The 11,876-nt window shown below is 64.1% G+C and overlaps 1 protein-coding gene across 1 annotated transcript in view; it reads left to right on the forward strand.

Annotated features, from left to right (window-relative positions):
* The first annotated feature begins 1,800 nt into the window (after window positions 1-1,800).
* The window catches only part of NKD2 (NKD inhibitor of WNT signaling pathway 2), a 28,005-nt gene continuing 17,929 nt past the window's right edge, over window positions 1,801-11,876 (forward strand). Inside the window, exons 1-3 of the mRNA XM_055086385.1 lie at window positions 1,801-1,834; window positions 2,844-2,939; window positions 3,824-4,404. Coding sequence (XP_054942360.1) covers window positions 1,801-1,834; window positions 2,844-2,939; window positions 3,824-4,404 — 711 coding nt within the window. The remainder of the gene's footprint in view (window positions 1,835-2,843; window positions 2,940-3,823; window positions 4,405-11,876) is intronic.

Genomic DNA, 11,876 nt, shown 5'->3' on the forward strand with positions numbered 1-11,876 from the left:
AAACAAACAAACAAAAAAACCAAGTCTAAGAGCAAACTGGGTGAATGTTTGCAACAAAATGATGGGGCAAACATATCCTTCATATACACAAAGCTCTTACCCATCAATAAAAATAATACCATAATAGCAATAGAAATGTAACGGTAGACATTAATACAGAGGCCAACCTTGATCACAGCCAAAGAAAGAAATATTGAAACAAAAATAAAACTTCATTTTCCAGTTTATCATGGTTTTGGAATGTGATGGGCTTGCCTATAGGTTGCCGATGGAAGTGTAAACTGGTGAGCGCTTTTGAAAAACAAGGTACCTCTAGACATCACAAGTAAGAGCGGTTCCATACCTCTGCCAGGCAGTTCAGGGGACAGTTAGAACAGAGACAATGATTTGTGACGGAGGCCAGGTGTGACGGTGTCACCTATAATCATGACAGGAGGGAACCAGTGATACATGTGCTATGGTAGAAATGTAAATTGTGCTTTTAAAGACGATTCAGGTGTACAAGAAAGTGACCATGCAACAGTTTTCGGTAAAATGCGCAGGAACAAAACCCTGGATAATGAAGCGGTTCCCAGCCAGAGCTGGTGGGACCGTCCTTGCTTCTTCCCCAGTTTCTGGGTGTGAGTGGGGCTGCTGGAGCTGCCGTGGCCGTGTCTACACACATCGGGGGAGCCCAGAGTCTTCGGGCAGAGAGACGCCCCAGAGTGTCCTGGTGGCTGAGTCCCCTGTCCCGTGCCCAGGCAAGCCCCACCTCTGCTCGTCCGTGGCTCTGGTTCGTGACCCTCCTTGGGGTTCAGAGAGTCTGAGTTGAGTTTCTTGCAGTCGAGGATTCCCGGCACCAATAAGCTTGAGGGACTTCCCAGGATGACCGGCTGTGCCCTGCCCCCTGGCTGCAGCCACGTGGGCAGAAAGTCAAAAATTAAGACTCAGAGAAATTGGAGGTATGCCACCAAAAGCACGATCAACAAAAGATGAAATGGATACACTGGAAATATCAAAATTAAAAGGACACCATTAAGAAAGTGAAAAGACAACCCACAGGATGGAAAAAAAATATTTGCAGATCCTATATCTGATAAAGAACTTGCAACCACCATATGTAAAGAACTTTTACAACTCAATGATAAAAAGGACAAGATTTAATAGACATTTCTCCAAGGAAGATATGCAAATGGACAAGAAGCACACGAAAAGGTGCTGACATCGTCACTCATCAGGGAAACGCAAACCAAAACCACGTGAGACACCACGTCACACCCACCAGGACAGCCAGAACCAAACGTCACAGGACGCAAGGGCGCGGAGCCTCCCACACGGCCGGCGGGCTGTGAGGCGGGCGTCCACATTGAGAACACCCGGGCCTCAGTGGGGTCGTTCCTCTCGACGCGAAACAGAGGCCCCACGTGACCCAGGTGCGAACCCGGGAGAACTGGAAACCCGTCCACAGGCTTGTGCACGAACGTCCACGGCCGCCTGAGAGAAGAAACAAGCCAGGTGTCCACCAGCAGATGAACAGACCAACAAAACGGGGTCCATCCACACCACGGAACGCCACTCAGGCACGAAGAGGAATGAAGCACTGACGTGCTACGACACGGACGAACCCTGGACACGTTACGCTGAGTGAAGGAGGCCAGAAACAAGGCTGCACGTCACGTGATTCCCCTCACGTGGAATGTCCCAAACAGGGCAACCCGTGGAGAAGGAACACAGGCCGCGCGGCTCCCTGGGGAGGCGGGAAGACGGTGGGTAGTGGAGTCTCTCTCTGAGGAGGGCAAGGATGTCCTGAAATTGCCAACGATGGTTGCGCACGTCTACGGAAATGCTGAGAATCGTAAGCTGTGCACGTCACGTGGGTGAACTGTGGGGCATGTGAACCAGATCTCAATACAGCTCAAGAATGAATTTAAAGAAGACAGTCGCCAGCGAGCCCAGGTCAGGGTGGAACAGCGGGAGGTTTCTGCTTTACGGTCCCACTGGCTCGCGCTGTGCGACAAGGTGGCCGTGAGGACAGACACCAGGCAGCCCCAGCCTCTCGCCACCCGCCTTCCCAGGACCCTCGCTCTCCCTCTGGGCCTTCTCCAGACCTTGTGACATCTGCACGGAACAAGGACCAGGGCCTCTGCCAGAAAGAATGAGGCTCAGGGGTCTCTGCCAACACCCCTGGCTGGGCTCCCAGCCAGCACCCCTCCGTGGAGTATGGGGAGTCCCGCTTTGCAGCCGCTGCACCAGTGAGCACGCAGGTGTCACGCACAGCCCCAGCCAGGAGCGGATCTGCACACGGCGTCGCACGCCTACCCCTGAGCTGCCGCCTCACGAGGACATAAACACGATGCCTTTGGAAAGGCTGTAATCCCCAAGCGGTCACTTTGCATAATGCACAATAGCATCATCACTATTGTTGTCAAAAAAACATTAACAAGACACACGAAACCACAAGATGACGAGCCATTTTAGTCTCAGTTGGGGTCAAAGGCGGTATGGATGGTGGAGACAGAGAGGGAGGGCTGGGAAGAGCCTGGAGCGCCGCTGAGAGAGGCTCAGGCCCCGGCCTGGAGCTGGGTGCCCCGTGGAAGGCGGCGTCACCGGGGTCAGAGCCTGGGCCGCCTGCAGGTCCGGCGGAGACCTGTCCCCCAGGGCTGGGGACGTCTGCTCGCATGGAGTGGCCCACTCTGCGGCCGGGCCTCTAGAAGGGACGAAGGGAACGGCTCAAGGGCCAGGCTGCCCACAGCACTGTTCACGCCTGTGTTCACAGCCCCCAAGTGCAGCTTGGTTCCAGGCTGAGGGTCGGCCTGGGCCAGGAGCAGCACTCCAGTTCAGCCTCCCGTCCTGTCGCTGACCAGCTGTGCGCCTGCGGGAACCACGGGGCACTGTGGGCCGCTGTAAAATGGGGCGATGCCAGCACCAGAAACCACACAGCCTGAAACCTGGACCAGATGGTGCGTGTGAACTGCCCCCGGGCTGCCTGGACAGTAGCTCGTCAACGCGTGTTATGCCGGGGGTGAGTGATGGGGGCCAGGCAGCTGGGAGGTCTGCAGCGGTGAGCTGGGGAGGCCCAGCTCCGTTGAGGGGGCAACCTCAGCCACCCACGGCAGCCCACCTCCAGGGCTTGGTGCCGGCCCTGGGCTATGTGGGGTCACCACGGAGACTGGAGGTATGGCAGTGACACAGAGTGACGGGCGCCTGCTGAGCTGAGGCCGCTGCAGGAGGTTCAGGTGCTTGGCGGGTGTTCGGGGGGGTTCAGCCGAATCGAGGGGAGAGGCAAGCGGGGGCCCTAGCAGGAGGTGAGGCAGGGCAGTCTCTGAAGGCAAGCGGGTAGGGGCCGATGCAGGGCAGGGGCTGCAGGGGAAGATCAGGGAGAGCGCCCAGGGGCTGGCGACATGGAGGGGGCCAAGCGCAGGAGACCCCCTGCCCACTGCCCAGGAGTCCAGCCAAGGCCAAGGGGATGGGGTGCAGGGCGAAGGCAGCCCTGGGGCCCCACCCCAGCCCTTCCCTGTCCTTGATGAACCCGAGGCAGAAAGAGGCCAGCAGGTCCCCCCGAGCCGGGCCAGGACCTGCAGCTGGCTTTTCCCAGAGACCCCCTCCTCTACCTCCTGTCCCTCCAAAGGACCCTCCCCAGGGGCCTCCTGTCCACTCGGATCCCCCCACCGTCTCTCCAAGACCCCGGCTACCACCAGACAGGGAGGCCGGTTGCCTCTAAAGTCCCGGCTGGCGCCCCAGGGTCCTCTCCTGCAAGTGGAAGGGCCTCTCGGGCGCCTCTAGAATGGGGGGTGCGGGGACGCGGGGTGAGAGGTAGGGTGGGGTGGGGAGCTGTCCCCCAAAGGGCCCGCGCAGAACCGCGGGGTCCGCCGCACCCTCGACACCCTAAGAGGCCGCCTGCCCCGGGTCCTGGTGGCCGGCCGGCGCCTCCCGCCGACGCCCCCGGCTTGGCTCCGCCCCAGCGGGAGGCGGGCGCGAGCCCCGGGGGCCGGGGCGCTGCGGGCGGCGGCCGCGAGGGGCGCTGCGGGGGCCGCGGTTAAAGGCCGGGCACGGGGGCGCGCGCTCCGAGGGAGCCGCCGCCGGCCGCCCCCGCTCCCCGCGGGCTTAGCGGGCGTCTCCTGCCCTCCTCGGTGCCCCGTTTCCCGCGCGTCCGCCCACGGGGCCGCAGGGGACTCCGCCCACGGGGCCGCAGGGGACAGCGTCGTGGTGTCTGCGTACCCGGGCGGCGGGAGCCGCCGCCGGCCGCCCCCGCTCCCCGCGGGCTTAGCGGGCGTCTCCTGCCCTCCTCGGTGCCCCGTTTCCCGCGCGTCCGCCCACGGGGCCGCAGGGGACAGCGTCGTGGTGTCTGCGTACCCGGGTGGCCGCAGCGGCACGGAGGAGGCGGAGCGGCGGGGCTGCGTGGAGCACGGCACGAGGGACAAGCAGGTAGGCGTGCTGGGCCCGGCGGCCCCGCTGGGGCCAGGCGACCTGAGTGGCAGAGTTGTGCCCTCTGACCCGGACCCAGGACCCCAGGACAGAGAAGGCGAGGGCCCCGGTGGCCCAGCGAGAGTGACTCGGGCTGGGCCAGACGGCCCCGCCCTCTGGGGGAGGGGGACGTGGCGCGAGGCCTCGCTCTCCCAGGCTGGAGGAGTCGGGGCAGGGCTGGGGAATGACCTGCTTTAGGATCAGTGTTGCGCACAGCAGTGGCGGCCAGAGTTAAAGGTCACCGTGCTGCCCGTCTGCCGTGTGGGTGACCGCTGGCCTGCGGAGGTGCTCACGGGAAAGCCAGGCTTCAGAGGGACAGCCAGGGCCACCTGGGCTGCAGGTGCTGTCAGGGGCTGCAGGGGTCCCACTCAGGACCCAGTGCCCCTGAGAGTGGATTTGGAAGGTGTTCCATCCAGGCCTGGGGCACCAGAGGGGCCTTGAGGGGCAAACCAGACTGCACACGTTCGCCAGGGTGGGGAAAGAGGCCGGTGGATGGTCACGGGCATTCGTGTGGACTGGAGTTGGGTAGGTGGCCATGCCAGACGACTGAGACCCCCTCCTCGACCACTGCTTGCTCCCCTCAGAGTCCCCTGCAGACAGTGCAGCAGCTCACGGGCACATCAACTCTCCTTTTGGAAAGACACTTTTCTGGCCGGTTGATAAGTGAAAAGTTCTGAGCGTATTTGTGAACACTTGTGTGGCCTCGTCCTGAGAAGGGGCCCAGATACGCCCTGAGATCGAACACACACTAGAGTTACGATCCCTGCTTTCTGGGAGTGAAATTTTCATCCCATACCTGTGAAGGTAGGAACTCCATTTTACAGTATTTGCTGGGTGCATCATAGTAAGGTTGCATGGACATGTGCTCCTGGGTACCAGGGGGCCGCCCAGCTGGTCTCTGTCCCTCCTTTGGGCTGATTTTGTTTGCCTGGGCAGGTGGGTGTTGATAACGGGATGGTGTTTCCATCCCGCTTGGTCCTCCTGTGTGTAGGAGGCGGCAGGTAATCCAGAGCGGTCAAGGGCACGTCCACCACCTGACCCTGTCCTGCCAGCCACCCGTCTGGGGGCATTCTCCTGGGCGTGGGCACGGTGGGCCTTGGGGCTCTCGGGCGGGGCCGTCGTTAGCTCAGGACGTGGACAACACAGAACAGCAGGTCCCACACGCAGGTGGTGTTCGTCCCGGGCTGCGGGCTACGGAGATGGAAAACCAAACGCTTCCGCTGTGGCCGCGGGTTATAGTGCCAGGTTATGATGGTTTCTCAGGCCAATGGATTCCATGCTCTCGGGACGTTCTTGAAAGAACAGTGTGGGGTTTGGCTTGGGTTGTTCCTTTGTTATTTTGTTCTCAGCTGTGGTCTGAATGTTTGTGTCCCCCCCAAAATTCATGTGTTGAAACCTAACCCCCCGTGTGATAGATTCAGAGGATGGCCTTTTGGGAGGTGATTAGGCCCTGAGGGCAGCGTCCTCACCGTGGGATCAGTGCGCACATGAGAGCCCCAGAGCACCACGCGGCGTTACAGGCGGAAGGCCAAGGCTGCCGGCCCCTCGGTCTCGGACGCCCAGCCTCCAGGACCGTCAGCAATGCACTTCTGTGGTTTATAAGCCGCCGGTCTGTGGTGTGTCGTCGCCGCAGCCTGAATGGACTGCGACAGCCTCGTTTCATGACGCCACGAGGTGGGAAGAAGCAAATCTCAGAGTAAGGGATGGGCCTTTCTTCACATGTAATGCATTTTACCTTTTCTCGTCTTCTCCCATCTTTTCCTCATCTGGCCATGGGGCTGTGAGCCATGGTGGGAGTTTAGACCCCCCGGCCCAGGTGCTCAGGTGTCGCTGCCACACCGCTGAGCCCCCTCGCCGGGCACCTCCACGCCTGCCTCTGCCCGGAAGTTGCTCTGTCGGGGGACATTGGGGCGTCAGGTCCTACGTTCCTCCTGTTTCCGGTCCTTCCCCTGTGTGGTGTCCAGAGCCCCGTCACCGTCCCTGCCCTCCCAGGCGACGTCCCAGGGAAGGCCAGCCTGACTGTGCAGTGCCCCCAGAACACTTGACTGGGGTCAGCGAGGGGACACGTCCTCCTTTTCTGAAGGCCACCCTCCCGCGCTTCCGCGCGGGTCAGTCCTGGCGCGCCGTGTTGCCACAAGAACTGTCCCTAAGGACCGCGTGGAAATTAAGTGCATGTCCACCACCTAACTCTCACCTGCCCTCACTCACCGTCCCCCCCCAAAAATAAAGGAAATGAGGTTGACTTGCCTGCTAATTAGTGAGCCATGCTGGCTCCTGGGCCTACTTAGTGCACGTCTAATAGGGTCTGTGATAACTATTAGTGTTTTCGGGCAGGTGGGTGCCCGCTTCACGATCTAGGGTGTCCTCCTCGTCGACTGGAGAGACGCCGCCTCACTTCATTGCCCGGGGCCCCCAGGGGCCGGCCGGTGGGGCGGGGCATCGGCAAGGGCGGCACAGAGGATGCGGCGGGGGTGACTGCGGCTGCGCGTGCGTCACAGCAGGAGAGACGGCGGTCACGGCGCCAGCGCTTTACCGTGCCGTCCCAAAGGTGGGCTGGCGGGGGCCGGGCCGAGGCCCTGTGGGGATACGGCTGCCCCTCCCGGGCATGCGCTCACTCGCCATCCGCCCGTCCGATTTCTCCACGCTCCCTGCGGGGCGGGAAGAGTCCAGAGGACAAGAATCACCACTAACAGCTGAAACTTTGTTGTGGCTCAAACACAGATTTCAATTGAGTAAAGCCCAAGAAAGGGAATTCCAGCGGCTCCAGAGGCGTGGGAGGCGCCCCGTGGCTCCTGGATGCCCCCCGTCCCCCGCGCCCGCCCCCAGTCACCGTGGAGCCGTGGTTTGCGGCGTGAACCACACGTTACGGGGCTGTGTCCTGTCCTGCGGGTGCCGGGGCTCCTCCTCAGCTGTCGGGCCGCGGCCAGGTGGAAGGAGTGACCTGGGTGGACAGGTGGCGGCGCTGTAGCCGCCGTGCAGCTCCACAGGCTGACCCCTGGTCTTCCATGCCCCGCGCTCTGGGGACGCGTGAGCTGTGGAGCCCGGGCCTGCGTGGGGCGTCTGGGCACCACTCCAGGACCGGCCAGGGGGGCTTGGCTTTCTCTCGGGCTCACTGTGCACCCAGGGCCCTGTTTCTGCCCTCGCATGTGGCCTGGCCGTGTGTGAGGCCGGCACAGGTGCGCATGCAAGCCTGGGGGCTCCTCTGGATTTGGGGACACCAACCACGGGCCTGAGGGCCCAGACGTCACAGATCGGCAGGGAATCCCCCCCAAGGTCGGGCGGTGTCAGTGTCCCTCACCCCGCCCAAGCTTCCAGAACTGCCCATGGCCTCCCTGGACCCCGCCTGGCCTACGGATGAGCCAGGTGGTCCTGACTGATCCACCTCTGGGGAGCCGCTGGGCTGGGGACCCTGGAACCACAGGGCCGCTTTGTGGGAAATGCCTGGAGGGGGCGGGGCAGACTGGGCGGCCTGAGGACCCCGGGAGGGAGCCAGCTGCTCTGAGTGTGTCCGGGGTGAGTGGCTAACGTTTGCCTCTTCCTCACCTGGAAACCTGGGTGGGTGCTGTCTGCAGGCGGGCCTCGCGGTGGGGAAGGGGGCCCCCGTGCCCACCTGGCTGTCCCCGGGATCGGGGGGTGCAGGAGGTTGGGGTCGTTTGGGGGCCTGCAGCCAATGGCATCTGACGACCGGTAGGCGCCGAGGGCACGCGGACGGGCCAGACGCCATGCACGTGGCACCCGCCCCCACCAGGCGCCCAGGGAGGGCGTGAGGGCAGGGCGTGTGCCTGCCTCGCACGTGCTCTGGCATCCTCATGTGGGTGGCAAGGACTCTGGGAGGTGGACCCGACGAGGCTGCGGCCGGCGCCCCGACCTCGGGGCCCGGGTGGTGGACGGTGTTGGCTGTGGCAGGGCCAGAGGCGGGCAGAGGCTGTGCCCCGGGGCAGGACAGTGGTGGACGTAGACACCGCCCTTGGGATGCTGGTCTCTTGAGAAGCCCCTGCCCTGGGGACACGCTGGCCCGTGACAGTGACCCACCACGCTCACGTGTGCCCTTGGGCGCGGCCCCAGAGCAGCCCCACGTGCAGACCAGGGGTGGTGCTCGGTGGAGGGCGGGGAAGTTCATGGGGCCCCGCCCGGGGACACTGTTCTGAGCCTGCAGGGCGGCAGGCTGTCTGCGGCGGCTGCCGGGTGGGCGGAAACATCAACTTTGCGGAAGGAAGAGAGGAGACCTGCCGTCACCCTGCTCTCCCCGGGACGTGACTGGCCACCGCGGGAGAGCGCGGTGCCACATCCAAGCAGCACCTGTCCCTTATCTCGCCTTCATTTTCCTTTGTGGAAGGTAGTTAAATGAATGAGTTAGAGGGGTTTTGTTGAAGTCTTGCCTTTTATCTTTTCTTTAAGAATCCGTGCCAGTTTGCGGTCTTCAGAAATCCGCCCTCAGCCCTGGTAGCTGTCGGGCCAAACTGCCGGCTTTTAAAGGGGGTGTGAGCACAGACGCAGATGCGGTGGTAAACCCAGAGTGTCGGCGCGGCCCCGGCCCTGACCCGGCAATGCTGCGCGACCGACCCGGGGCCCTGGTGAGGGGTGAGCCGGGTCCTTACAGCCCTGACACCGTGGGGTTCGGGGTGAGCTCAGGGCCCGGAGCGTCAGCGAGTAGCTTCTGTCCCGGGCACTGAGACCCTGCCGCGCACACGCGGCTCCTGGCCTCCGGGGTGGTCTTCCTGGGCACCGTGACCCCGCCGTGTGTGCCGAAACAGACCGCTCTCTCGTTTGAGCAGCAAAGTGACCGACCAGATCTGTATTTTAGTTTCCTCTCCCTTGTCGGCAGCACCTGGTTCTTCCTCAGCCGCCGTCACCTGGGCGGCCAGCGCTTGAGCAGGGCTTGCTGGCAGGGCAGCACGGCCGTGGCTGAGCCAGTCCGCCGACCCTCCCTGGCTGGGGAGCGGGTGGACGGTGCTGCCCCGCCCCTCTGACCTGCCTCTCTCGGGGTCAGGAGCTAGGTCACGGGTCCCCAGTCCCGGGGCGCGGAGCCGGGCCGCACAGCAGGTGAGCGGCGGGCGAGCCAGCGAAGCTTCACCCGTCGCTCGCGCCACCGCCTGAGCCGTCCCCCACCCCCCGTCCGTGGAACAGTTGTCTTCCAGCCCACCAGCCCCTGACGCCAGGAGGGTTGGGGACCGCGGGTTAGGCCGTCTCTTCCTCTGGAGGTGAGACGTCGAGGCCACCCGTGTCCCCTGTTCTCACCGCCACCATATGGCCAGGGGGCAGCCGGCCAGGCAGCCCCAGCAAGGTGGTCAGAGTGACACTGCCCACAGGTGACAACTGGGAGCCCCGTGATGTGGCCCTTTTGAAATGTGGGCGGCTCCCCCCGCCCCCAAAGCCGTCCACTATCCCGTTGTTCGCGGGAGGCAGCCTGCGTGGTGGCCTCATTGCCACCCAGACCCCGCTCTGGGCCTGGTGCTGCCCGCCTGTCACTTGCCCTCAGTCTCTGGGCCACAGCCTGTGCTCCGTGGCTCGGAGGCCACATGCCTCTGCCTGGGTCCTGCGAGGAGAGGTGAAGCGAGGGACGTGCGGAGAGCAGAACGGGGGCGGGCGCTAGTGCCGCGGGGCAGGTCTCCGTCCTCTCTCCCCACGGAGGCGGTGGTGGATGGCAGCCCGCGCGCGGTCAGTACGCGTGACGGGCCCGAGCTTCCTGGCTTTCACCCCAGGGCCCTGCGAGCTGTGCCCGCAGGTCGGCAGCCCCCCGAGAGACGGGTGCTCCAGGCGGGCCTGGCAGGCGTGGGGTCGTGGTGGCCCCTTCCTCTCCTTCTCGCTGAAGAGGGGAGGCCTGTGGCTGCCGTCCCCAGTTCCCGGTCCCAGAGCGGAGGCTCGGCTTCGGAGCAGCGGTTCGGGCCCGGCCAGGCACGGCCCGTCTCCTGAGTTTGTCCTGCGCTGGGATCCAAGGGAAGCCGCCTGCTGGGTTGCCGCGTGTCGCTGCCCCCGGGCCTCGGCCCCTGCTGGGCGTGAAGTGGAACCTCTCCCAGGTTGACCCTGCATCAGACAGTCGCTGGGTTTGGAAGAAAAAGCCTGTGTCGAACGGAAGCTCTTGAGGGGGGTGCCGCGGCCGGAAGCGGCCTGGCGTGCGATCGCCGCGGGGCCGCCGGCTTGGCGACCAGCCCCCAGGAGTGCGCGGCGGGCCTGCCCTCTCCACGGGCCCGGACGCCTGCTGCCCTCTCTACCCGGCAAGGTGCCTTCTGGACGGTTATGTGTGTGGCGCGAGCAGCGGAGAGCATTGCAGCAGGAATCCTGGCCGGTGGGAGGGGAGGAGGGGCCCGGCCGTCACAGGGAGAGGTGGCCTCGGCGGTGGGCCGAGTATGGGTTTCCTGGGGCGGCCATAACAAAGCCCCACGGACAGACGGACGGGGCGGCTTAAACTACGGACTGCTTGTCTCCGTCCCGGAGGTGGGGGGTCAGCTGTCCACAGGCCACTTCCCACCCGGGCCTCGCTCCCCCGCCTGGAGGCACCGCCCCTCCCGTGTCCTCCCAGGGTCACCCCCTGAGACGTGAGGGTCTCTTCGTCAGGACACAGGCTGTGGGATCAGGGTTCGCCCCGGTGACCTCATCTTCCCAGAGGGCCTCCGCGGCGACCCCACCCCCGCGCGCGGTCACCTTCTCAGGGATTGGGGTGCGGTGCGGCCCTAATGGGCTGTGAGGCTTTCCTCGGCTCAGGACCGGCTCTGTGCCCTGCCTGTCCACTCTCCACGTGCGCCCCGCGCGGGCCCCGCCGCTGCTCCGGACGCCCGACACTCAGCCAGCTTTCCGGGCTCTGCCGCCCCAGCCGGGCCGGCGGCTTGAGTCCCTCAGCTGGTGCGTCTCCGGGGCGGGGTCTCCCGGGGACAGAGGCCCGAGGGGGGCCTGGGCCTCGCACCGGAGAGGCTCCCGTGGCCACGCTGGCCACACGCTCATCCGCCGCCGTGCGGCAGCTGCCTTTGCACCCCCGCTGGGAGCTGCGGGGGCGTTGCTGCCCCGGGCCACGGTCCCCTGCTGCCCCGGGTCACCCTGGAAGGGCTTCTGGGGAAGTGGGGCCTGGCGGAGGGAACCACGTGCCTGCCTTTCTGGTTCCTGCCTCCAGAGCTGAGGTCTGTAATCCTCCGGCTGTTGTGCTTGGAAGAGGGTGGATATTTCTACGCTGGTTCCACGGCCTCCCTTTAACAGCTCTTGTAAAAGAGCCTCCTCTGTTCTCTGGAGAAGAAACCCTTGAAATGCACCTCCCTCTCTGAGCACTGATTTCCTTTCCCTGCAACCAGAAGGCAAAGAATCTCTAGGAGGGCCGGGCCCTGGGGTGTCTCACAACCCACGGGTCTAAGCCTTGCCCGTGGGGGTCTGTCTGCAGCCCCCGGTCTCACCCCCTCCACTCTCTTCTCCCCCAACCCCTTCCCTTCTCCCCCCACCCCTTCCAT

This window comes from Physeter macrocephalus, chromosome 8 (assembly GCF_002837175.3).
Source record: "Physeter macrocephalus isolate SW-GA chromosome 8, ASM283717v5, whole genome shotgun sequence".
NCBI lineage: Eukaryota > Metazoa > Chordata > Mammalia > Artiodactyla > Physeteridae > Physeter > Physeter macrocephalus.